This window comes from Chinchilla lanigera, unplaced genomic scaffold (genome assembly GCF_000276665.1).
Source record: "Chinchilla lanigera isolate Chin_1 unplaced genomic scaffold, ChiLan1.0 scaffold00041, whole genome shotgun sequence".
Classification (NCBI taxonomy): domain Eukaryota; kingdom Metazoa; phylum Chordata; class Mammalia; order Rodentia; family Chinchillidae; genus Chinchilla; species Chinchilla lanigera.
This window is the reverse complement of record NW_004955442.1, coordinates 17,866,398-17,893,191: the sequence shown is the minus strand read 5'-3', so window position 1 is coordinate 17,893,191 and position 26,794 is coordinate 17,866,398. Positions and strand designations below refer to the sequence as shown.

At 56.7% G+C, this 26,794-nt stretch overlaps 1 protein-coding gene across 1 annotated transcript; it reads right to left on the bottom strand.

Annotated features, from left to right (window-relative positions):
• Positions 1–1,388: 1,388 nt before the first annotated feature.
• Rtn4r (reticulon 4 receptor) lies at positions 1,389–26,684 on the bottom strand. Its single transcript, XM_005391722.2, has 4 exons — positions 26,664–26,684; positions 10,535–10,603; positions 10,122–10,204; positions 1,389–3,066 (listed from the first exon to the last, which is right to left on the bottom strand). Exons 3-4 carry the CDS (start codon positions 10,183–10,185, stop codon positions 1,667–1,669), a joined length of 1,464 nt encoding a protein of 487 aa, XP_005391779.1. The 5' UTR covers positions 10,186–10,204; positions 10,535–10,603; positions 26,664–26,684; the 3' UTR covers positions 1,389–1,666.
• Between the last annotated feature and the right edge of the window lie 110 nt (positions 26,685–26,794).

Here is a 26,794-nt window from a genome sequence, read left to right as displayed (position 1 = left end):
AGAGAGAAGCCCCGGCCATAGCTCAGGACGCTACCCTAACCCCAGATCTAGAAGAGTTGGCTTTGTCTTCTTGGGCATGGGAGGGGATGTTTGGGAGAAACCTAGATAAGGGTACCCCTGCCCATATGTCCTTTGCCCGCCAGGTGCAGGCTGGCAGGCCCCTTGGGTGCTAGGAAATGCTGGTGGTGAGGCTATAGGCACAGGGCAGACACTGCCAGATATCAGGACACCCACAGAGCTACTTCTGCTGCAGCTGCCAAGGGAGAGCAGTGCAATCTTTTTGGGCAGAGAGGGGCTGGGGCCCATCCTTGATCTTTCTGGCCTGCTTGAGCTGCCCCGTTAGAGCCCTGGGCCCTGTAGCTCAGTTGTGCCAGCACCCACTGTGCAGAAGGGCAAATGCAGGCAGAGGTGCAGGAAGCATGCTTGGTGGGCAGTGCCAGCAGCACAGGCATCAGATTTCCTAGGAGAAAACGGAGCAGTGGGGAGGGTACACAGTGGGATGGCACATGCTGAGGAAAGGCAAGAGCCATGTGGGACCCCAGCGCCACAAATCTGCCCTGGGACCCATTTGGGTGGCAGCACTGAGGAGCCGGAAGGGGTGCCAGGGGCTCTGGTTGCTGAGGCATCCCCCTCCTTCTCCTCCTCCCTGGGCTTCTAGAGCCCCAGCCGCCCCCACGGCCATCTGGCTCCACCAGCAACGCTCCCCACTCCCTCCTCCAAATTTGTTTTTCTCCTCCCTCTCCTTCAGCCCCTGCCCCCAGCTCCCAGTTTCCTGGCCACTGGCCCCTTCCCCTTTAATCTCAGAGGCCTCCCCAGCCCAGGCCTTGGAAAAGCATGTGTGTGCATATGTTTTTCTGCACCATGTGTGTGCACATGTGATTCCTGCACTGCATGTGTATGGGAATCATGTGTACATGTATGTATGTGTGTGGCCATGCAGATGGGCTGTGTGTGTGGTGTGAAGGCCACCCCCTCCTGCCCACCACTCAGCAGCAGGAGCATGGTCTTGATCTCGAACTCTCAGCATCGTGGGGGTTCCCCACACCTAGGCTGGAAGGTACCAGAGCAGATATCCCCACAAAGGCAGCCTTGTCCTCCTAACTTGTGGGCCTGGCATGTGCGCTGTTGGCCCATCTCTCAGGAATGCTGTCTGGACACAGCGATTCAGCTGTGGGGCAAGCTGAGCAGGTGTGGCTGGAGGGGTACAAGGATACTTCACATCTGGTGTCCCAGCCACCACCATCATCAGCCCAGGGTGTAGCACCCATGTGGCTGGGCAGCTCTGTTCCTTCTTAGGGGCCTTATATGCTGGGGCTGGGGGAGGTGCCACCCCAGACCCACCCTGGCCGCTCACCACCCACAGCACCCACAGCTAAGGAGGCCACAGCTTAAGAAAAAAGCTCTTTATTCCACGTCGTCCAATATTTTTACACAAGTAAAATAAAATGCATATCTCTATATACCGCGATCCGGGTGGGAGGCAGCGTTCTGGAACAAACGCAGCCCCTGACCCTGTAAACATGATGGGGTGGAGATGGGGTTGGGCTAGTGGGGAGGCGTCCGTCAGGGAGGGCCTGGCCTGCCCCATCCCCAGGCGCTGGCTGGCGGCGTGGAGGGAGACCCCGTATGTACATACACCTGGCTGCTGAGAGGCTCTGGTGGCTGGTCAGCAGGGCCCGAGCACTGTCCACAGCACCAGGACAAGGCCCAGGGGCACAAGGCTGCAGGCCAGGGCCGGCAGGGTGCCTGAGCCCTCTGCATCGCCTGCCCCGCTGCCCCCACTGCCTGCCTGGCCCAGGCGGCACTGGCTGCGGGTGCGGTTCTTGCGGGAACAGCCGGGCCTCCGGCGGGGGCCTGTAGTGGGGAGCCCTGGTGATTGGGAACCCTCCGGGCGCAGTGCAGTCAGTGGAGGCTCTGCAGAGCTAGGCAGGGTCCCAAAGGGGGAGTCATTGATGTGTCGTGGCCTGGAGCCATTTCCTGGCAGGCTGTCACCGGGAGGCACACGCCCCTTGAGGGCGTTGCCAGCTGAGGCTGGCCTCCCAGGCTCCAGCACCGAAGCCTTGTCTGCTGCATCCGGCTGGCAGCACTTGGGCAGTGCCAGCAGCTCCTCATCGGTGGCACTGCTGGTCCGGACAGGATGGAAGGGTCCAGTGGTCAGGGCACAGCCCTCCAGGTCGGTGGTAGCCAGGCGCTTGAGGTCACGGCCAGCCAGGCGCAGGGGCAGGCTGCATGGCACCTCCGAGGAGGAGCCTCGGAACTTCTGCAGCCAGCCCCAGAGTGGGCGTGCCCGGCAATCACACACCCAGGGGTTGTCATTGAGCCTCAGGTACTGCAGGGCACGCAGGGGTGCCAGGGCCTCGGCGGACAACATGGAGAGGTTGTTGGCAAATAGGTAGAGTGTCATGAGGCGACCAAGGTCACGGAAGGCGTGTGGGTGCACGCGGGCCACACGATTCTGGTGCAGAAGGAGCCGGTCCAGGCTGTGCAGGCCACGGAAGGCGCGCTCGGGCACGCTGGGGATGCGGTTGCCATGCAGGAAAAGGTGCGTGAGGTTGCCCAGGTCACGGAAAGCATCATCAGGCAGTGCCTGCAGCCCATTGTCTTGCAGGTAGAGGTACTGCAGGGCGGCCAGGCCACGGAACAGGCCGGGGCCTAGCTCCTGCAGGCCACAGCGGTCCAGGTGCAGTGTGTGCAGGCGGGTCAGACCGCGGAATGTGGTGGGGTCCACGGCACGAAGCTGTGCATTGTCGCTGAGGTCAAGCTGCTCCAGGAGGGCCAGGCCAGCAAAGGCAGTGGGGTCGATGCGGGCCAGAGCGTTGGAATGTAGCCACAGGATGGTGAGGTTGCGGCAGGCATGGAAGCCAGCGGCCGGAACATGGGAGATACGATTGCCATGCAGGAAGATGCGCTGGCTGGCAGCTGGGATGCCAGGGGGCACAGCCTGCAGGCCCTGCTGGGGGCAGCTCGTGGTCACCTTGGGCTCATTGTAGCACACACAGGCACCCGGGCATGGTGCTGCCACCTGCCAGGCCTGCAGCCACAGCACCCATGCCAGCAGCCGGTTTCCTATGGGCAGAGGAAAGGATGGTTAGTGGGCTCGGGGTCATGCTGGAGCCAGGCTGGCCTTTGGGACTGGGCCTTACGAGAGGCTGAGGCTGGGTCTGAAATGCGGCTGCCAACCTGGGATTTGTGGATATTGGGATCCTGCTTCATATGCCACACAGACAGTGACGCTAGGTTATGACTTGTGCCCAAGCCACACTCTGTGTCTGCAGATGCCCCATGCCACCCCACCCAAAGCTCACACACACTAAATGCAAAGCCCACCATGCTCACCCCACAGGGTTAGCCCACTTGGCCTCCTGGGATGCTTGTTTATACTTGCTGACGCTTTCTGTGACTTTTTAGTGAAAGGAGAGCTTCCAGTCCTGACTGTGGTCCCCATGGGTCTCTGCCCCACCCCAAGCTGTCCCACCAGCCTGCAGGCCAGGCCAGGAGAGGAGGCCAGCTTCAGGCAAACACTAGAGGATCAGTGTGCTGGACTCCTGGCCTGGGAGGAAGTGGAGCTCAGGCAGGGGAAACTCAAGCAATTAGCCAAAGAGCTCCAGGAAGCTTCTGCAGCAGGCCTCCTCCCAGGCTGCAGAAGAGGGGGTTGTGGCTCAGACCTCCCAGTCCTTCACAGGCCCCTACTGTTCACGATAAGCCCTGGAAACTACTGAAGATCCGATAGCTCTGGTGGCAGGGGCCCCTGGGGGCCCAGAGTAGGTCCTCCCACTAGCATCTCTGCTATCCTGGGAAGAGGTCTGGGTGGCCTGAGAACCTCTACCCCCAGGCTTCTCCCTCCTCCACAAAGCCTCCCTTTTAAGCACTTCCTGACTTGGCTGGAACACCGTCTGCAGCCTCCGCCCCTGGCCTCATTCTCTGCTTGATCCCCTCCCAGGGGAGGAGTTTGGTTCTTCTTCACCAATCCCAAAATGATCCCAGCACTCTCAACCCTCCCACCTGCTTGGGTACTTCCCCAACCAGGACAAGCTCCCAGTGTGCTCTCCCCCAGCCCAGGGGCACTGCACCCCTCCTGATCACATGTCAGACACATCTGGGGCCTCACCAAGGGCCTGTGTCATCATGAGAGGGGCCTAGGGCTGGGGCACCACCCGAAGCCTGGCCTCACTGGTAGGGCCACATCCCTAATAGTCAGCTTCATTGCTTGTCACCCCCACCACCTGAGCCCCCCTCCTTTGGATTCTGAAGGTTCTTTCCGTCTTCAGGAGTGAGTCTATTAAAATGTGAATCCCCCTGGGAGGGTTATGGCTTATCAGCTAACACTTGAGTTATCAGCTAACACCTTCGTTGACAGCTAACACCTGCGCTGACAGCTAACGCCTTCCTTGGCAGCCAGCTAAGAGCAGGATTCTGCAGATAGGAGGCTGGCTAAGTGCTGGGGTTGGAGAGAGGAAAGAGAAGACCATCGGCTAGCTTCCTGTACTTAGGACTGTGACCCTTGTGCCTCCCACCCCACATTGGGGTCCTCTTCTGTCTGAAGCAGAACGGGCTACTGCCCTAAATCCAGAGCCCTAATGAGCCGGGCAAGTGTAATTATCACCAACATGCACCTAGGTCCGGGGAGCCCCTCCCCACACTCCTCTGGAGCTCCTGTGCTAGGCACTGGCTTGAGGCGATTTGTTAGCCTCCAGGAGATGACAGCCCCAGAATGAGGGTTCATACAGGCAGGCCTAGACCAGGAGCCTCCACGCCCTAGGCACCCCTTCCCTGGCTGCCAGCGTGAGAGAGACATTGGAGCCTGATGTTCTATTTAAACATCTCCTCACTCTTCTTACACCTCCCTGACAAAGCGCACCTGACCATGCCCCACGCTGTCTCACCTGCGGTCACAGGAAGGCACTGGGCTCTGTAAGCAGCACTTGCTGGCCTGAGATGTCAGGAAGACCTGGGCTGGGTGGGGTGGGGGCTTCACTGCAATGGTGGGCCACATCACCAGCCACACCATGCCACAGACCGTGTACATCCACACCGTCCTGCTGACCAGATCTGCATCTGCGTTACTCATCACATGTGGTAACCAAGCCTCCACATCATGATGGATTCAGGGCATCACTGCACCACATCCTGTGGCCCCCAGGCTTGAGGCCATGGTCTGAGCTCCACTGGTGTCATGCCCGGGTTGGCTGCAGGACCGCCACACTGGGAAGGTGGGTCACTGGGGGAGCAGCTGCGCGGTTGTCAGCCCTGCCAGCTAGTAATAAAACAGCTCCATTCCTGCGGAGACAACTGTCTTTTGGAAACCAACTTCTGAGAGTTGGTGCAGCGGCCGGGGTGGGCTTTCTTCTGCTGCAGCCACAGTAATTGGCTCCAGCCTGGCCCCCCTTGGGGCCTGCCCGTTGGTCTCCATAGCAACCCCTCCGCTGAGCAAGCATGAGGGGGCATCTTTTTATGAGATAATCAAACCCAACTTTGCAGCATGGGTTCGTATTCACAGCGGGGGCCGGGAAACACGGACGACCCAGCCAGGCAGTGGGAGGGATCCCCTGACCTCACCCCACGGCCGCCTCGCCTGACCTCTCCCTGCCCTTCACCTTGGATAGCAGCCTCCACTCCCAAAAGTCCTTTCTAGCCTATCCACCTGGCCTGGTCTCCCTGGCTGGCTTCAGTAGCTCCTTGGGGCAAAGGCCTGGGGTCCCCTCCCTGTCCTGTCCTTGTCCATCTCTCCTTTCTCCTCAACTTGCTTACTGATTCCCACAAGACTCTGCTCCTCCTCAAGATCAGTCCGGCTGTCCCTACCTCCCCTGGGACCCTACCTGCCACTCTCACCCAGTCCCTTCGGGTCCTATTTCTCCATGAGCACCCAAAGTGAGTGTGACTGGGGAGAAAACAGCCCCATGCGGCCTCCTGTCACATACAGAAACCACAGGAGCACCCTGTAGGCGTGGCCACTGTTACCTGCCCCGTGAGCTATGCCCAACCCAGGATCTCTCTTGCCATTCCCAGGCCAGTTCCTGTCACAATGGCCATGTGAGGGCTGGGTCATGGCAAGGGGCTCCTGCCTTAGCCCAGGTCTGGCTAGAAGCAGGGGAGGGCATTAGGGCCGTGGTCAGGAGGAGGTAGGGTGACTAACTGTCCAGAAGGCTCTGAGACTTCCCAGAGAAAAGTAACTGGATACTGACTCAGGGTCCCCCGAGGGCAGCCAAATCCAGCGACATAACCCGTGGTCTACATGCACTAGTCTCGTACCACCAGCTCTTGTGAGCAAAGAGCCCATGTTCACATTCACTGCAGAGAGGAAGGAGGAGGGAGAGAGAAGGGAGGGTGAGAGAAAGAGAGGGAAAGGAAGGAGAGTGGGGGAGGGGAAGGAGGGAGGGAAAGAGGGGGGAGAGAGGGAAGAGAGGAGCGGCAAGGGGACAAGGGGATGGGAAGAGGGCCAGAGGGGATGAGGTGGGGGGGGGCAGAAGGGTGTGTGCAGGGGAGGAAGAGGGGAGAGGGGCCAGGTGGGCTGAGAGTTTCTGAGGAGGCACCGGGCAGCCACAGCAGCCAGTGGGCAGGCGGCTGCTGAGGTCAGCAACTCACCTCAGCAGCCATGATCAGAGGGAGCCAAGCGGAGCTGTGATTGCCTTCTTTGGTGTCCTCCCAGGCTCCCTCTGCTCCCGGGCCCCACAGCCTGAGCTGAGGTCCCATGGGGATGCTTCTGCCTCTACCTGAGCAAGGCTGGGACCATGCAGGGCACCGGCTTTCGTCCATCCACCCAGCTCTGCATCCTCGGTGCTCAAGGCCTCCCCCTAAGCAGAAATGCTCACCCTAGGCAGATTGTTGGGGGTCCCAGCAGCTCACACAAAAAGACTTTAGTCAGCAATTCAGAAAAACTGCTTTTCTTATCCATCTTACCAGCCATGCCCCAGGTCAGGGTACTGAGGCAGCCAGTGGTTCAGACCGGCCCTGCTCCTGCCCTGCCTTCGTCCAGGAGAGAAGGTAGGCGAGGGACAGTGCTGCACAAAGGGGGCCTCAAGGAGCACAGCCCAAGCACAAAGCTCAGCTGATGCGCGGCCCGGGTAGCAGCGGGTGGCACAGGTATCGAGGGTGCTGGGGGGCAGTGCCGGGGACACATGCTCTCTCCTGGCGGGGAAGGGACACTTCCAGGGAGGCTCTGAGCTGCTCTCCCCAACCCGAAGGCAGAGAGCTTCGGACGTTGGTCAGCGCAGGGTCCTCTCAGACACCAGTGATGTCCCTGTGAAGCTGTCACATCACAGACCACAGTTCCGAGGCAGAACAGCTCAGCATACCAAGACCAGAAATAGCTCTGAGCGGGGGTGGAGGGGCCGGTGTCATCTCCACACCGCAGAGGGTCAGGGCACCCTCCCTCCCTGTGCTGCTCCCCATTCCTGCCAGCCCCCCACTACTGACTCACCACCCCCTACCCGCCATCTGTCCCCCATCCTCAGTCACTGATTACACACACTCCCGCCCTCCATCCGTCCTGGGGCCCATGATGCCATGGCGCTTCCTAGGTGAATCCCGGGGACAGGAGGGTGGCAGAAGCTCCTGGGCGGACAACCCACCCAGTGTCTCCTGGGGGTGTGGCCACCAGCCCCTGCTGCCCTTTCCCAAGCCCCTCTGGGCCTTGTTCCTTATTGATCTTGGTTGCAGGGATGGGGTAGGCAGGCCAGGTCGATGAGGGCAAGGTCACATACAACAGCAGAAGGGCCCAGGCCCGGGCTGAGATGCTTCGAGCCTGGCATGTGCAGTGGGGAACTGAGGCCCAGTGCAGGGGGTGGCCAGCCTGAGGGGAGCCTGTGACCGGGGCAGAGCTGTTGGACTTGACCTCCCTCCCATGGGTGCTCCCCTGCCCCTCTGGCCACAGGCCTTGCCTCTGCCCAGCCTGGCCCTGCCTTGTGAAGCTGGGCTTTCTTGAGACAACAGGCCACTGGTGGACCCAGGCCTGAGGCTGGGCTCCTCAGCCCGCCGATGTCTCCTCTCCTGTGAGTCAAGTTTACTGACCCATTTGTGTTGGTGGTGGTTTATCTGCTTGTTTTCTGAGGCAGCGTCTTGCTATGCAGCCCAGGCTTACCTTGCTTCAAACCCTCGATCCTCCTGCCTCAACCTCCCAAATGCTGGGATGACAGGCATGTGCCATCATTATGCTTGTGATACATAATAGTTACATTCATTTTGGGAAACTGGTCATATTTTGGTCATTTCTGGTCCTTTAGCCCTCTTCCTATCTCCCCTGTGCTCCCTTCCCTGATCTCCTAAAAAGTCTGTCTCCCTGTTTCCTACCATCTCTCCTTTATTTAAATCTTTAACGTATTTATATTTTGGGTTTCTCATAAGAGAAACCATATGATATTTAACTTTCTGTGTTAGACTTCTTTCTTTCTTTCTTTCTTTTTTTTTTTTTTGCAGTACAGGGGATTGAGCTCAGGACCTTGTGCTTGCCAGGCAGGCGCTTGTGCCACTGAGCTATATCCCCAGCCCCTGTTAGACTTATTTCACTTAACATTATAATCTCAAAATCTACCCATTTTCCTGCAAATGGCAGGATTTCATTCTTCTTTATGGCTAAATAATATTCCATTGTGTGTGTGTGTGTGTGTGTGTGTGTGTGTGTGTGTGTGTATATGCCACATTTTATTTGTCTGTTGATAGGCATCTAGGCTACTTCCAGAGCTTAGCTATTGTGAATTATGCTGCTAGAAACATGGGTACACATGCGTCACTATAGTATATCACTGACCCAATTTATAGTTGAGGAAAATGAGGTTTACTGGGTGAGGGGGAAGATACCTGTCCACAGCCCCAGAGGTTCTAGGATTCCCACCCCAACCCCACAGCACCTAGGGTGCTGAAAGACCACCACACACTCCTAACCTGAGCTCCATCCCCCAGAAAAAGCTTCCAGCAAACACAGCACCCTGAAAGGTCCAGCCAGCCCTTTTCAAGCTAAGGACACCAAAGCTGGCAGGGGAAGTCTGGCCTGAGGGTGCATCCACATGAGGGGCACACTGTGATGCGGGCCGTTCCTCCCCTCCGCCATGTGCCAGCAGTGCCTGCCCAGGTAGCATGCTGAGTGCTGACCAGACTCAGTCACTCTGCTTCACAGCACATGCCATCTGGGAGAGTTGGAGGCCCAGACAGATTGAGGATGCTGGGGCATTAGCATAACCCTCAGCTGCCAGCCTGAGGGTCCAGGCAGCCCCTCTGGTGGGCAGGATCCTCCGTCTTGAGCCCAGGCCTCAGGAATTCACGCTTGGTCAAGGCCAGGATGCCCGCCAGAGTGCTTCAAAACCTCGTCCTGTCTAGCCGCACACTCCCATCGGGTTCCCCTCCCCACTCCACCCCACTGCACCGGGGATCCTCAGTTTCAGTACCTGAAGGGTGTATCACACAGCCAGCAGTGCAGGCTGGCTAATCCAAGGCCTCAGTCAGCCTCACCTCCCCCACAGCAGGCTGGTGCCCACTCCTCCCTCCCCACTTCATCAGGTGGCCAACAAACACCCGCTGTCTAATTACCTGGAGAATTCTGTTTCCACGACAGCTCATTGGTCCTGTGGCTAATTCAATCCGATGTCTAGCCCAGGCTCAAGTCCCCAGGGGAACTAATGAGAAGCCAGCTAGCGGCCCCCATGTCCCTGCTATGGGGGGTGGGGGGGGTCTCAGGAAGGGGAACTCCCTGTGCAAAGGCCTGGGCCCAGCACCGCCACACTTCTGACCCCGCACCATCTGCCCACCCGACCCCGCCCAGGATGGGGTACCCAGCCTGGCAGGGTCCACAGTACTGCGTCCTGCCCCCTCTTCTGCCCCAGTCTTGTACTGCTGCTGACATAAAGCTGACCACTATCTCTGATGGGGCTCGTTGAAGCACATGCCTGGGGTGCTCATCGCGCTGGTACCTAGTAGGGTGTGCGCAATAGGACCACATACTCGACACACAAAAGGGCAATCAGTGTCAGGGAGCACATAATAGGAGTACGCATTAGCATAATCAACACACAAAATGGCTTTAAATTCTGGGAATACATGGTAGAAGCACGGATATGTGGGCCTTGGGCCTCGGGCCTGAGTTAGGTCAGGCCTCCAGAGGCAGTGGAGGGTGGGTGTGAAGGGCTACTGACCTGGGGACCTGGTGGAAGGTCTGCTCTCACTGCAGTGGGAAGAAGTGGGCAGGCACCTCCTCATGTGTTCTTCACCCTCGGCACTTGTAAAACATGACCAACCAGGAAGGCAGGTGGCCTCAGGATTGGTAGAATTTATTCTGCTATGAAAAGACACGTGCAGGTCTGGAGACGTGGCCTGCTCACCCTCCAGGATCAGCCCATCGTGCATCCTGGCTGCCTGTCAGTAACAGAGAGGCCAGACAGGCCCTCCCAGACCCAGCCCAGACAGTGCAGCCCTAACAACAACCTCCCGGCCAGGGCTGCTCTGGTCTCCCAGAGGCACACTGGCAGTGCATGAGGAAGCCCACCGAGGGCCGGTGAGCGTGCCTGCCAGGGACAGGCAGCAAGGGCTGATGGAAGATGGCACATACCAAGGGTTGAGGGATCCAAGAGGTAGCACGTGGCTCTTCTCAGCCTGAGACTCTCTCACCGGAGTCACCCTGGGAAAGGGGCAGAGCGCTGGAGTCCAGGGGCCCAGAGGGAGGAACTGAGGGGCCCTCTTACCTCCTTTTCCACAAGCTCTTCACAAACTGGCCAGGATCTGGCCATTGCTTTGTAAATAACTGTAGGCATAGAGCCACACCTATGCGTTCACACATTGTCCACAGACACTTTCGGCAGCGCTTGAGTTGTTTTGACACCCGGTGTAGCCCACACAGCTGGAGTGATCTAGTGTCCAGCCCTTTACAGAAGCAGTTTGCTGATCTGGTTTGTGACTAAGTGCTTGCCATGTGTGGGTGTTGCCACCTTTGCTGTCGTAAGGGCCTATCAGAGGTCACTCGAACTCCCACTAACCAAGGGACAGAGAACCCGTTCACTGTCCAGCCAAGGCACATGCTAGGTGGGCAGAGAGTAGCAGCCTCTCACCTTGGTGCAGGTGAGCATCTCGTGGGAGCTGGTGTTGGGGTGTGAGAAGTACTGAATACTAATACCATGCAGGGCCATAGAAAAATGCCATTTTGCTAAAGAGGCTGTCAGGAGCCTTGCAATCAAACATGCATCAAAGAGGACAACTTAAAAATAAAAGAGAGCAAAACTGGTTATAAGGAACTGACTGACAGCCCTCCCCAGGCATCAGGGGAAAGTGCCAAGTGATGCAGTCCCTGCTTGGGAAGGAAGGATGATGGCACTTCAGAGGAGACAAATCTAGGGGATGTGGTTTCTGGGCATGCAGTGTTTAGCCAAACTGGAGGTTTCTGGGGCCATGGCTTCTCCATACCAATTCAGCCATCCCCAAGGATCGTGTAGTGGGTGGGCGGCCCCTTGCTGCTTCTTGCTCCAGAGGCTCTGGCCAGGTCACACCAAGGTGGTTCACTGACCCACTAACATTAAGATGTATTCTTGGGCTGGGCAAAGCCTGGAGGTAGGTGTTATGGGCAGGTCAGCCCTGATGTACTTCCCAGGATGTCAAGATTCCAGCCTTGGCTAATAAGATCTTCACAGTTAAGAACAAAGAAATGTTAAAAATGAGAAGACTCTATCCAGAAAAGAGGAGAAGCAGCCTCTTTACAAACAGGCTATTCTGGACCACTCTCTGGGACTCGGGCTTAGCAGCTTGTGAACACCTAGGCCAGCATCATGAAGGGAAAGTGGGCTGTGGAGGCAGCTTCTTTCCTTGTCATCACTAACCATCATCACCATCATTACCACAACCAACACCACCATTGTTGCTGCCATCACTGCCAACATCATCACCACGACTGTGTTAAATTCCATCACTTGGACAAAATGCATGGGCTAATCAACTTTAAGGAGGAAAGGTTTATTTTGGCTTATGGTTTTAGAAGCTGCAGTCCATGGTCACTTGGCCCTAAAACTTGGGCACTGTGTGAAAAGGCAGCACATCAGAGCAAGAGAGTATAGCAGAGGAAGCTGCTGAATGCAAGGCAGCCAAGAAGCAAACAGAGAAAGAGAAGGAGCCGAGTTGCCAATATCCCTTTAATGGCACACCTTCAGTGACTTAACTTCCTCCTGATAAGCCCTACCTTTGGAAGATCCTGCCATCTCCCAGTAGTGTCAATGAGCCAGGAATCAACACTTCAATATATAGGCCTCTAAGGTACATTCAAAATCAAACTATAGCAATCACCATCACCATTATAACCATCACCATCATTTTCATTACCACCGCCACCATTATCACAGCATGTCCTCCCATGGGCTGAAACTTGCTACTTGACAAGCCCCATCTCTCTCTTTTTTTTTTTTTTTTTGTACTGGGAATTGAACTCAGGACCTTGCATTTGCTGGGCGAGAGCTTGTGCCACTGAGCTATATCCCCAGCCCCGACAAACCCCATCTCAACAGAGCTTCTATCATCTCTATTCCTCAAACAGGGGTGCTGAGGTCACCAGCAGGTGATCAGTAAAGCAAGGGGATAGGGCGTACAATCTGAGCCACAGGATCATCCCACTGCCATTCCACCTTACCCTAGAACAAAGTGACCAGAATAGACCTCCGCAGCAGCAATCTTAAGGCCGCTCAGGCCTGGCCTGACAGCTGACCCTGCTTTATGCAGGGCACTGCAGGCAGGAGTCTGGTTGTGTTCATGATGGAGGGGAGTTACACATGCAGGGCCACTCCTCTACTGCCTCTACTGATCTCAGCCTCAGCAGAGAAAGGAGGCTTGCAGACAGCCGGGAGCCCACTGTAGCCTGCCTTACCTTCTGAGACCCCCTCACTCAGTATTGAGTCACAGCTACTTCCCACACAATCCTGGTGGTCTCCCCCCTCTGCTCACTCATTGCACACTAGACACAGTGATCTGTGTTACAGACACGTGCATATCTCCTTCATGAGATGACTGTGATATAAAGTACACCCTGCAGGGGTAGGGAGCTGGTGCTCCCCTGAATATGACCCAGACAAAGTCTCCTCCACTGGCATCTTGGTGTCTCCAGGGCAGCGCCTACCTGATGACCTAAAACCTGCCAGTTGACAAGCCCCAGCTCAACAGAGTTTCCAGCCAGCTTCCCTTGTAAAGGTAGCCAGAAAGCCAGCAACCACCAGGGTATCCTGAAAAGATGACACTGGAGGAAGCAGAGATAGCATGGAGAATAGTCAGAAATTAGGAGAAAATCTAATTAGTGTCCTCCTGGGAATAGAAAGAGATTTAAAACAAGAACAGGGTGCTATGATCAAGGAACTATCAGAGAACAAGAAAGGGTGTTTGGAAATTGAAAATAGAATTGCTAAAATTAAAAAAAAAATCAATAGAAGGGTTGGAAAACAAGGTCAAAGAACTCTTCCAGAAAGAAAAACAAATAGCGAAAGAAAAAAATGAAGGAAATTCAGTAGACAAATATAGATCAAAGATCTGTCTTAAGAAAAAAGAAAAAAGAGGGAAAAATTACCAAAGAAATAATACTAGAAAATTTCCTAGAGCTGAGACCTGGTCCTCCTTTGGACATTTATAGCACAGTTTCAGGCCCCTTGGGATCGAAAGAGGCCTGAAGCTCCAGGAGGCAAAGCTGATCACAGCAAGGCCTTGGTCTTCTCCATCCTGGATGCCAGAGGACGGCGAAGCTGTAACAGCTTTAAAACTCTGAGATATTATTTTCAACGTGGAATTCTGGACTCAGCCAATCCAGCATGAACAAATTTGCAAACATGTGAGACTCATAAAACGGTCTTCACTATATCTTCCTTAGAGAGTTGGTCGGGGTTGCACCAAAAGCAAGAGTGTAAACCCAGAGAAAAAAAAATGTGCATCCCATGCAAGTTGGACACAGCCTTAATGCTGGTGAAGGGTTCAGAGGAAGGGCCTGGGGGAGGAAATGAGAGATCCACTAGGACCCCTGGCTTTTGGATGAGAAAGCCCATGAACTGAGAGAAGAGGGAAAAAACCCCCGCAATCTACACCCGAGAAAACGAAAAGGTTATGCAAGAGATAAACTAGAGTAGGAGCCTTGGAAATACAAAGGTAAAGCACTAGCAAAGCAAGAGTGCCTGCCTCTAGGGAGAAGTAGGGACAGGGGTGGAGCAAACCAATTCCCCAGACAGCCTCCAGAAGCTGGGTGCAGGTTTTAACCTTGTGTAGGATATTGTTGACCAAAGTGTTATTGTTTAGAAAATAAAACAGCTGCATGTGTGGCACTGGCATCTTAGAAATAAAGATAAGTAAAAAGAAAAAAAAGTGTATCTTCCAAAAGGTGGAGACAAATGCAGGTTAGAAAACAGTTGTTTCCTGAGGTGCAGGAGGAGAAAGCAGAACCTTGAAAGCTTGCAGAGCACCTGCACGCGCAGCCTGAGGTTTCTGGTATCTGGTGCAGGGACAGAACCTTGTGCGCTGCTCTGAGGCCCCCTGCTCAGCCGAGGGTGGCCGAGGACACATCTGGGTGTCCCTGAGGACACTTGGGATTCTTGATCAGAGACTTCTCCAGTGCAGACACTCGAAGGAGCAGCTTTGGGGCTGAAATCTCCCCTTTGCCAAGCCTGATGCCCAACCTGCCCCAGCCCCTAACAACCTAAAAAGCCTTACCCGGGTCCCTCCTCACCCTACCTGCTCCTGTCCCCTCACTGTCATAGGACCACCTTCCTGTTCACAGACCTGAGCCCCAATCCTAGGCTGGCAAGGGAAGGGCTGGGCAGTCAAAACCCAGCAGGAGCCACCTTGCACTGGGGTGGGGTCTGCAGTCCTTAGACTCAGCTCTGACCTTGGCTGGGTAAAAACAGGCTTCTTTTTACTTCTGTGAGAACCCCGACAGGTCCCTGCAACCGAGCCCGCAGCATGCAGGCAGGGGCAATGAGAATAAGTAATTGCTCTTTTATTAACGAGTGATAAATTATTCCTATATGATTGCATGTGATAACTCTTGCTTATTTGAAATCAATTTGGGATGGAAATTGTTGGCGGCTTCTCACCTGCACGGGTGGGAAGCCCAGGCGCTGCTGCCTCCTGGAAAAGGAGGTCAGTGTATTCTGGCTACATCCTGAGGCTGACACGCGGGGTGCTCCCACAGGCACCTAAGGGGAGGGGATAGGCTGCCCTGGGGCTGTGGAACCCATGGGGGCCAGGCCCTCCAGCCTCATTTCCTTAGCACTTCTGTATGGGATACAGGAGGGTCAGCTCAGGTGGGCACCACGGCCTCTTCCTCCGTGTCACCTAACTGCAGCTCTGTAAGAGGCCTGGTCCAGCCTACTAGCCCAGGACACAGAGCACACAGCCAAAGAAGGACCCTCCAAGCCCAAGGCTCTATTAGAGACCATCACAAGCACCAGTGTCCATACTCGGGCCCCCAGGGGTCAGGGGACCATCCCCAGGCCAAGGTGCACTCACCTTCCCAGGAGACTCTGCAGCCTGGAGGCACCCGGACCTTCCACCTCACAGAGGACATACCCTGAGCCAGCTGGTCCTCCCTGCTCAGGCCACTCTCATTTCTCAAGCTGCCAAAAGCTTTTGTCTTGGTCCTGGTAATTGTCTTAATGATTCCAGAATACCCTGCCCCTCACTTCCCTTCTCTCCCAACCCGGTACAAGAGGGTGCCTGGTAAGAATAGGCCTGGGTAAGACAGGCCTGGTTCCCCTGACTCAGTGCCCTGGGCAGGCCCCCAGCCCCCAGGGCCTCAGCCTGCGCAGGGCAGTGCCCCATGCCTACGTGGGCCTCAGCAGCACCTCCTCTCATGAGTGTATATTTTAAATCCTGTAACCCATAAGGCAGCCAGCCAGACATTTCCTCCCAGAGTAGGCCACAGGAAGCCAGGCCAGTGAGGCCAGGTCACCCTAAGCTCAGCTAAGGCACTGACACTGCCTCCCAGGCCTGGCTCTCCCTGAGAAATGAGAGGACTGGGTCCAGGTGGGGCATATCGTGGATCTGATCCGAGTCCCCACCTTCCATCCACTACTAGGGTACCCAGTGTACCTCACTGATCTATGGAGACAGGACTATGGCTGAGTACTGCATACAGTAGGTGCTCTACAAATGCGTGTCAAGTGAGTGCAATAAATATCCACCACTATAGGCAAGTGGCAGGATTTGTGTACCTGAGAAGATGGTATTCCCTGAGGATGTCTAGCCCCAGGAGGGCTTAGCCCACCAGCCACAGGTCACCAATATTCTCCATGGGGGTGACACTAAAGCACCCCAGTGCTAAGGGCAGATTCTCTGAGGGCACCATGAGAGGCTTCACTTCTGTTACAGCTGTATGCCCCAACCCTCAAAATCCATATGCTGAAGCCCTCCCCCAATGTGATGGCACTTGAAGGTAGGGCCCTTGGGAAGCGATTCAGCTTAGATAAAGTCATGATGTGGGGACTTCATAAAGGAATTAGAAGAGGAAAAGACCCGAGAGAGGCCACCTTCACAACGCCCCCTCATGTGGACACAGATAGAAGGGGGCCATCTGTAAGCCAGGAAGAGGCCCTCACCAAGAACCTACTGTGGTAGCATCCAGAGAAAATAAATTCCTGTTATTTAAGACACCCAGTCTATGGTATTTTGTTATGGCAGCCACAGCAGTCTAATACAATCTCTTTCTTAAAACTTTGGTGCATTTTTCCAGATTGTACATGATGAATATCAAAATAAAATCAAAAGTGCTTCGGCTTATTATGTTCCATCTCATGTACTGACACTAGGCCAGGTGGGAGGGAGGGTGAGCCATGATCCCTGTATCAGTGGGTCTCTGCCCACTAAGTCCAGCCCCACGGGGAAGCCCTGGGCAGACCCAGGGTGTGGGGCCATGGGTCTTCCCATGTAAGGTTTCAAGCAGGGACCCCAAACTCTCAGAGCTCATTTCCTCACCTGGGAAGTGGAGATCACAAGACCCACCTCACAGACCAGGTACCTAGGAAATGCCCAGAGCACCCACCCAGGACTAGGCAGACTGAATCTGGGCCTCTCCCCAGAGAAACATCTCATGTCACCCCCCCCCCCCGCAACAACTGTCCCCAAGCTACAGAGGAGAAAGCCCAGGCATAAGGTCAAGTTGGAGCTGGGAAGGGCATTGCTGGCATCCGACCCAGTCCTGACTCAGGTTTTGAGGCTCTCAGCTGGTCTCCTGTAGACCTCTGCTCAGGCAGTTCCCCTTCTGGAACGCCAGTCCTATTTCTAGGCATACTCCCTCAGGCAGGCTCTGTTCTCTCCATCCCAACTCCTTCTTCAGCTGCACTGTGGCCCAGCTCTTGGAGCTCATCCTCAGACCCAAAGCGGCTACCATGGGCTCTCCACCAGGTTCACTACCCACAAGCTCCTGCCCATGTGGCACTTGGGTGAAGGGAAACATCAGCTGGGGTAAGTGTCAGACTAGGACAGGTCTCCACCAGGCCCTGGGCTGGGGCTGCCCCATGTAAGGGGAAGACAATGGACATGGTGTCCATATCTGGCAATAAATGAGCTACTGGGGTTGCAGCCCCTCCCTCCCTAATTCCCAAGGCAGAGCAACATGCTGCTACCCCCAGGGAGCTTTGCACAGCTGAGACCTAGAGGCGGTGTGATGAAGACCATCATGTGACCTAGGGGGATGGGGCTCCCTTGGGACACTACCTCCCAGAGCTCCATGCCTGCAGGGGACAGAAAGAAGCCCTCAGGGAAGCTTCCTGGGGCAGGGGGAGGTGTTTCTGCCATGTGCCAAGGTTAGAGGTCAAGGTGCATCTTCCTATGGCCAGGGAGGCAGAGGTACTGCAAAGGTTTATACCACTGCCCCTGGGCTCCCTGGCTGTGACAGAGGCCTTGTGGGTAAGACAGGAATGGAGCAGGCCACAATGTTAGGGAGGGCTCTGAAGAGGGACTGATGTCCCAGCACTGCCCGCCTGCCTCAGGCCACCTTGGGGACTATGCTTTGGCTTGGCAGAGGGTGAAAAATGGCGTCCATTAGGGCCACCATCTGTCTCAGCCATGAGGGGTCCTCCTGGTGACATCTGGAAGGTATGTAGATGGAATATCTTTATGGGGAGAGGTTTTCTTTTGCCAGTTTTCTAACAGGAAGCCAGACACTTGTCACACCTGTCCCCGTGTCAGCTTCTGCCTGACATAAATTGGGGCTGAGGCAGGGAGTTGAAAGGCTGCCTGGACACAGCCCAGTGTGCAGGGGCCATGTGTCAGGCTGAGGAGCATACAGAGTTCCCACTGGGGCAGAGGGTAGGGGCTAGTTTCTCACCTGCCCCCCTCAACTTCTCTCTCCACCCCTGACCAGCTGGGGTCTCCAACTGGTGTTCCACCTGCCTGTCATGGAGTAGGGCTGTCCCTCCAACTACAGACCGATGCTCTGGAGACTCCAGCAGTTAGCTCTCCCCACTCCTTGTCTTTGGCCAGCTAACTCCAGCTGCTGTGCCCTGAGACCCGGTAGAAACCCCGTGTGGAAGGACAGGCCTCAGGGTCCTTACCACCTGCCTCTGTTGGCATCCACAACAGTACTTCTCTGTCCTGGAGGCTTTGTAAATTTTGAGTCATCGCCTTGGATCTTGGGGGACCTTGAGGGTAGAATATAGTACTAGATTATAAGGGTCCCTGCTGCCCAGCACGGGGCTGGCCTGGCACAGGGGCCCGGAAGAAGTTGTGATGAAAACAGAGGTGGAAGCCAATGAGCCTGAGGACACCCCACAACAGAAGCCCACCAAGGGATGAGAGTATGGTCCTCCCCAGAGAACGCTGTAGGGGCCGTCCCACCTACACAGCCACACCAGGCCACAGCCCCCACAGCCCCTGCCAAGAGGACCCAAAAGTCGTGTTGCTTCCTCAGATGGTACTGTGGGGCCCTTGTCCGCAGCCCCCTCAAGGGAACGTGAGAGGCCAGTCCCCTCCAGTTCACAGGTTACCACCTCCCATGCCTCATCCCTCATAGACCCTAGGGTGTACTGGGGTGCAGGGCAGCGTGTGGTCAGCCAGCTCTGTGCTTTCTGAGAAGGAGAGGGGCTGGATGCTTCCAGAGAGACCTGGGAGTCCTCAACCAGGGTGGATGAGGGAATCAAAGAAGCGTGAGTATGTAGAAGGGACTTGGCAGGGCTCAGTAAAGGGCGGGCAGGAGGTCTGACTCCCAGACTCCCAGCTGGATGTGCTGGGGAGGCAGTGGGGCCAGGAGAGCAAGATGAAGCACATCCTAGGTGACCTTAGCTAGTCCCGTAGCCCTCCTTCCACTGCCATCCTGGTGGCTGTCCAGGAACTGGGGTACTCAGCTCCCAGAGGCAAAGTACCCCAATCCCTACTAAGTAGTCTTTCTGTGGAATTCTATTTCCAGCCACCGTTTGTGAGGGTGGAAGGTGCTTCTGGGGTAAAGCCTACACCCAAAGGGCAGGTGACCCAGTTACTAGGTAGGAACACCGGCAGCTTTCCCACCCTGGCCTCATGGCACCACAGCCAGCTCCAAGGGAATGGTGGGATAGAAGCTTCCAAACAGAAAAAGCAGGGGACCTTGAGTTGCCATCTACATCAGAGAGGAGTTCCTATGGCTGGGTTCCTGTCCAGGGACCCCAACTGGGCCTCAGGATCCTCATTGAGAAGTAGAAATCCCCAACCTAAACTCCAGTTTTCCTTCTGGACTCCCCATCTGCCTAGAGCCTGGACTCCTCCTCCCATCCCACCACAGCCTCCAGCCCCCCCATGGGCACCCACGGCATGCGCCAAAGCATGCTCCACTCGGGTTGGCAGACAACGACCCTGCTGGCACAAGGACTAATGGATGAGGTCAGCCCCAGAGAGGGACTCTCCTCTGTGCCTCCACACTGAGCAGAGGCTCCTGCTCCAAGGATCTCGGCAGGACCCACGTGCCTGTCCCCACTGCCAGCCTGGGTCCCCGCTGGATTTCCCCAAGGCAGGGCATGTGGGAAGGACATGGGAGTCTGAGAAGGACCTGGGAGATGGGACCTCATCTCTCACCAAAGGTTCCAAAGCCTCATTGCGAGCCTCAGTTTCCACAGCCACTTCCCAAGTTCAGGGCATGAAAAGTGAGAGGGTCCTAGTTTGGATGGGAAGGAGCTTCAGAAGCAGGGAGCTCCCCCACCACTGTCTTCACACTGGATACACGCAGACAGGGAGGCTCAAGGGGCAACCACCTGCCTGTTGGCTCTGGACCCCCCTCCAACGCTGCTACAGTTGCCTTGGCCAACTAGTCTATACCCGAGAGCCCCAGCTCTGGCATCTCCCAGAGCCCACCCAGGGGCTGACTGTACCTGAGGCACTCTCATACTGGTGAGCACGTTCCTGCTCACTGACGCTCGGCAGCCTCCCAGAGCCCTCCCTCCAGAGGACACAGCTAGGGGCTCGGTCACAGCCCCGGCACCCTCCTACCAAGCCTGACTTGCTCCAGGGACTTGGATTGGGGGGAGAGGCACTGAGACCTGGGGGACAACAGGGTCCCCAGGTGAGGGGTGGCAGAGAAGGTGCCTGTGTGAGACCCTCCAGCCAGGCCTAAGGACCAAGCAGCAGAAGCTTCCCCTAGGGGCAGCCATGGCAGAGTTCAGGCCACAGCGGCAACCACAGTCAGGAAAGCCCCTTAGGGCCTGGGAGGAGGAGATGACAAGCGAGAGCTGGGGTCAGGGTATTGGTGGCCCTGGGCTTGGGAGAGGCTGGGTTGGAGGCCACCTGTTGTGAGAGATAAAGGGGATGGATAGAAACAAGGTCAGCCATACTGCGCAAGCTGATCCTGCAGCTGCCCCAGGAAATCCAGGTGGGACCCAGGCTGGCACTGGGGACAGATATGTGGGCCCTACTAGTGTCCTTGGAGCAGGAGTCTCTGCTGAGCCATAGAGGCGTGGAGGAGGAGCCCCTGTCTGGGACACTGGATGCTGGACTTGTCTTTGAGGACAGGCAGAGGGATGCTGGGATCCTGGGTTTGGATGCCAGTACAAAGGATACACTACCATCAGATGGGCTGAATTAGGTACTCGGCACACCTAGTGGAGTACAGCTGTGTGTGCAGGTGATGTGCAGCTGCTGGGGGGAGCACCCAAGGAGCCTGGGACCCCTGCTCAGCTATACAATCCCTGCACATGGCAGGGAAGTGGTCACTGTTCATAGGTGGGCAGAGCCCAGTGAGGGACTATCAACTCCAGTGGGCCTGAGCCCTTCTCTGCCTTTCACACCCGCCCGCTGTCTTTCCAGCTTTACTGAGCATCTAGAGTGTGCAGGGCGTCTTCTATGCCCTGGGCTGCAGTGGGTACCACAAGCCAGACTCATCCTGGCCCTGCACATAACCTCCATCTTCCCCAAGCCCCACATTCTGCATACCAAGGACTCAGAGGGTTTTCCCACCCACAAGGGCACTGAGCTGAGAATACCATCTCTGGTCAACAGCTGTGGATTACAGATGAGGCCTCCGGTGACCAGGAAAGGGCAACACTGCCCAAGGTCACACGGCAAGCCAGCACTGCATGAGCTGATCCTATGGCCACCAAAACTCAAGAGAAGGGAAATTCTACAAGATCCCCAAGCTGGCCCCATCCGGGCCCTGGAAGGAGGGTAAATAAAGGCAACATCTTAACAAGGTCACAATGGCTGGGACAAATTAAGGACACAGTGCTAGGGACCCAGGCAAGCAAGGAGCAATCTGAGAGGGCTCCTGGGAAGTGGTGAGAACCCTGGAGCCCCACTCTCGCTTGAGTCCCTGGGCATTACAGCCTGTTCAACCCCACCCTCTTCCTCGACGGGCCCCTCGCCCAGCTTCAGCCTTGGCCTGACATTTCCCGTGACATTTGCTGCAAAGAAATAGAGTCATAAATCCAAAGGTTAAATTTGCACATTGCCTTGCACTGCCGGGAGCATCCGTGGTCCCTCCACCCACCAGGTGCCCTATGGGTGCAGCTTTGTGTGGGACAGCCCCCCCATCTCAGGTCCTTTCTGGGCACCCAAAGTCTCCCCTGCCTTCAAGGGACATCAGTCACCATTTCCCAGAAAATGTTCTTGGGCATCCCAGGCCCTCAAGCGCGAAGCATAGGCATGCCCATCAAAGAACACTGCCTACTCCATTCTAAAACCAAGGCCCCAAGACGCCCTTGGTGAAGGAGCTCCGTCAACACCATTTAACCCAGCCAGTCCCAAATTTGGCCATAAAACCCATGCTTGACATCCACCAACATTCCTCAAAACTTTCATTTCAGGGAGCATGATCTGTGATAGCCAGTTCAGAATGTTAAGATACTGACCAGACGGCCAAAGAGCACCCCTGGGCACGAGGCAGACTGCTCTGAGAAAAGCTGGGCCAGCTCCTGACACCTCGGCATCCTAGACCAGACCAGCTCTACATGCCAGGGCATTGAATGGGGCTTATACCCTGCAGGTTCTCCCTAGCTGATACAGGGACCCTGGTTTCTGCTCATTTAGCCAAGGCCACTTTGGAAAGTCTGCCAACAGCCCCTGCCTCTTGGCTCTACTCCCTGGGTCTGGCTGCCCTGGAGAGGGGTCATTTGGGCCTTCGGCCACCCCGATCAGAAAGGAAACAGCTATAGGTCGATGCCATCATGCCCCCAGCCTCCATCCTCCCACTGCAGGGCAAGGCAGTGAAGAAGTGCTGAGTGGGGAAGACCATCAGAACATACATAACAAGCAAGGCTGGAGGCTGTGTGAAACAAGCAGGAGAGGGGTGGCCCTGCAGTGCTGGCTGCACAGATGGCCATCCTCAGCGCTAGAATCCTGATCAATGCCGGAAGGAGACGCTACTCACCATGTTCACCCACCTGATGTTTCTAAAAGGGCTCAGAGGGGCTGGCAGGAGAGCAGGAATTAGGCCCTGTTTCGGAAGTTGTTGCCCAAGTGCTGGGGGAGGGACATGTGGCCAACCCCCGGGCCTGGTGGGTGCCTCCGCTAAGAACCTGCAGGGGTGGGCTCATGAGCAGCTCCATCTCCCAGAGTCCAGCTGCACAGCTGCAGGGGGCGCAAGAGGCCAAGGCAGGTTTGGATAAATAAATTATGGTGCATTCTCAGGAAGGGATTCCACATACACCAGTAAAGCATGATGCACAAGAATAGTTCCTGACGTGCAAAATGTTTAAAATACAGTGACAAAAGAAGAAACTGCAGCACCAAACACCCGGCACAGTGGGACCCAGCCAGGCCCACGCGCTCCAGGGACGGTGCAGGGACAGGAGGGGGGGTGAGACTGTGTGCTCGCCACCCTCGCTGGGCTCTCACTGATAACACTGAACCCTGGAAACCAAAAGTCAAGGATCAGTCCCCTTCACTGGCCCACCTTCGAAAAGGTTCTGCAGGCTGAGAATGAATGGGTGGGGGAAGGGATGACGGTGAGCAAACAGCATTTGGCCATGTGGCGGGCACTGGTGACCTTGGCTGGGGTGTGCGCACACACACACACCTCAGCTGGGCTATAGGGCAGGGACACTGAGGGATACAGAGGCTGGGGTCTAGGCCCTGGGTGGCCACTGAAGGTTAAGTAGCCTTGCCTAAGGCCAGAGGTCAGGGATCACTCAGCTAGCTGGGGGACAGCATGAACTTCACTGAGCAGGCACAGCCAAGTGCCAGAAGTCCTTAGTAGCCTAGGACAGGGCTGGGGTGGGGTTTCTGGCTCATATACTCCCTCCATTACACACACACACACACACACACACACACACACTCATTCAACTCCTTCCTTCTCCTGACCCCTTTCCTGGATGCTCTGAGGCCTCTGGGGAGACTTTCCGGGCCACAGGCCCAGGATCACAGGAGGACTCCCTCTGCCTCCTCTCCCGTCCAGGCCTCACCAGCCGGGCCCCTCCTGCTGCTGTACTGGCTGCCACAGCCATTCTCACTACATAGAATACAAGGCTGGGGCAGGGAGCAAGGTGGGGACTGCAATATCCATAGACAGCAAAGGGAGGGTGAGGTCAGGGCCTGGATGGCATGGGAAAACACAAGCCTTGTCCCTCACAGACATCTTATCACTTGCAACAAACAACAGCAACAAACCATTGACCCTCACATAGGCCACATGCCGGTCCCCAGCCCCCCAGCCCCCCCAAGACAGCAGGACCTGCCCCTACCTTCCAGGGTCCTGGGCCAGCCTTATTGGGGGGTAGTCCTCTAGGACCCCTCATGAGCCTTCCTGTTTGTTGATTCTTGCTGGGACAGACTCCCCTGTGACTGTCACTCTGTAACCGCAGGAAGAGGGCCAGTCCTGACTGAATGATCCCCAGCATGCAAAACTGGTGCCCAGGGTTCTGTAGGCCCCTGGTGCCCCTGCCACAGCTGGGAAAATGCTCGGGCAGTACATTCTCTCCCTCCCAGACCACCATCTCCCCTGTGACCCCTACTCACCTGCAGCCTCTGTGGGATTTTATTGCCCTATCTGCGAATGGGGAGGAGGAAGGGACCCAGTTGGTGGTGCTGGGGTTCCAGGAGGTCCCCTGCTGACTGAGGAGAGGTATTTTGGGCATTTTGAAAGCAGAGACACCAGGATCAAAACTCTACGGGAAAAGTAGGCCAACCCCACTGGGGGTCAGCCTTCAGTACGCCAACAACCTTGGATTACTGGCCCAAGTCACAGGTGAGGAAGACTGAGGCACCAAGCGGCATACTGCCAACGGGTGGTTGAATCTGGATTCAAATCCAGGTCATGCCATACCCAGGCCTGGTGAGAGAAGGAGTCTGTGGTATGGGAGTGTGCTTCTTTCTCACTTCTGCTGGAGCAGCACAGGGACAGTGTCCACTTTACAGATGGGAAGACTGAGGTTTAGTAAAGGGAATTGGCAGCTCCACTGCACACTCCTTTGTTAGCATGTTCACCACCACAGAACCTACAGGATGACATACTTGTCCTCATTCTACTGATGAGGATACCAGAGGTAGCCGGGAGCACAGGTCACGGATGGGGCCCCGCCTCTGAGCCCCGGGGCAGAGTCCTCCTCACCAATGTGAATAGGTCACCAGCACTTTACCCATCCCCCTCGCACCCCACACAACACATGAGGCAAGTGAGACCACCGTGGATCCCCTCACCAGAAGGTCTGCACCATAGAGAAACTGAGGCCCCGAAGGCAGGGCCTGTGTGAGGTCATGTTAGGTCAGCTGCCCTGGTTGGCTGAGCTGCAGCGGCGGCAGAGTGTGCCCAGGCTCTGACCTGTTTGTCAAGGTTTTGACCTCAAGATGTGAAACGGGTTTTCTCTGACCAGGTGGATTCCAGCCCACCATGGGCTCCAGCACTGGTGGTTGGGGGAGTGGCTGGGAGACTGCACCTCATAGCCTGGGCTGGGGGCCTGGAACAACCCCCCAACACGTGTTCCCAGGGCTTCTGCTCCACATTTGGCTATAGTCCTGGGCACACAAGAGGTACCCACACCCAGAGGTAAACTCACACATGCCCATGGGCTCACTGGCACACATGGCCATGCACACAGATACACGCGTGCAGTCACATATCTTATTACACAGGCACACACATGTTACAGCAGTAATTGCTGACCCAAGGGAGTGTAAAGGGGAGACTCCCAGGACAGACAGACATGAGACAAGGGTCTTGCCCCTCTATTTTTGGGGCCCAGCTGCCCAGAGCCTTCCTTCACCAAAGATGCGCATGCAGTGCGGGAGTAGGTCCCGCTACAGGCATGTGCCAAGCATGGAGATTACAGCAGGCATGCTATGTGCATGCATATGTAGCCGTGGGCGTGCAGGCGGGGGTGAGAACACGGATGTGCACCCTCAGAGTCTGTGTGTGCACCCATAGTGTTGTGCATGTGCACACTGGGGCAACCTTGGCAGGCGTGTGCACATGAGGTGTGCAAGTGTGCAGCCCACATAGACACGTGCACGTGCAAGGAAACGTGTGTGCAGCCTGCGGCATCATGGACATCAGCAGGGCAGCTGGGGTGGGCACCTAAGACAGGCAGGATGCCCACCCCAGATCCTCCAGGCATGCATGCCCTGCCCACACAAAGCCCACCCTCACTTGGCTCCACTGCAGGGACCTCGCACCAGTGGGGGAAGGGTCCTAGGGCTGTCAGGGAGGGGGTACTGCGAGTCCCAACGCCCCTCACACCCCTCGCGGGGCCCTTGGGTTGCAGACTGGGGCAGGAGGGGCGTTGCTACCTCCTTTCGCTGCCTGCCCTAGGGGGCACCGCTGGGATTGCCTTGTCCCCCACGCCCTCTACGACTGCCAACGCCCCCATGCATGGCCATTCGGCCCGACCCCAGAGAAAAGGGAGGTTCTGGGCTGAGCCCGCGGGCCTGGGGAGATGCCTGCACTTCCACTCTGTACCCACGTTCCAGCAAACCTCCTCATTAACCCCTTCCCGGCCTTGGCGCTCCGAGGCCGGACCCCGCCCTTCCAGCCCACAGCCCCAACCCCGCACCTGGTCCCGCATCTGGGACCCCCGACCCGCTGCTCCCGGCCCCGCCGTCGCCGTCAACTTTCCCGGAAAGCGGCAACTTTTCCTGCTGCCGCCGGCTCCGCCCTCCCGGGGCCGGGGCGCCTGCGGCCCCAGCCCGGCGCAGCACTGCGGTGCCCTCCCGGCGCCCGCCCGGCGACCCTCCCCCTGCTTCGGCCCCCGGGACCGGTCCAGCGCCTCCGGGGAGAGGGCGAGCCGTCCTCCTTCGGGGCCCCCACTTCAGCCCGGCTCGGGCGCGGTGCGGACACTCACCTCCGGCGGATGCCCTCTTCATCTTAGGGGTCGGGCGGGGCGCGTCGGGGACTGAAAGTCGCTTCGGGGCGGGCGCCCGTCTCCCCGCGGCCGGGTCCGCATCCAGGCGCCGCGGCTTCGGGCCGGTCCCG

Coding starts and splice junctions, on each gene's coding strand:
- Rtn4r (XM_005391722.2), bottom strand. CDS start 10,185: ATGAGGAGGTGCCTGCCCACTTCTTCCCACTGCAGTGAGAGCAGACCT. Junction 3,067..10,121: donor ACCTTCCACCAGGTCCCCAG/GTCAGTAGCCCT, acceptor CTCTGCCCATAG/GAAACCGGCTGCTGGCATGG.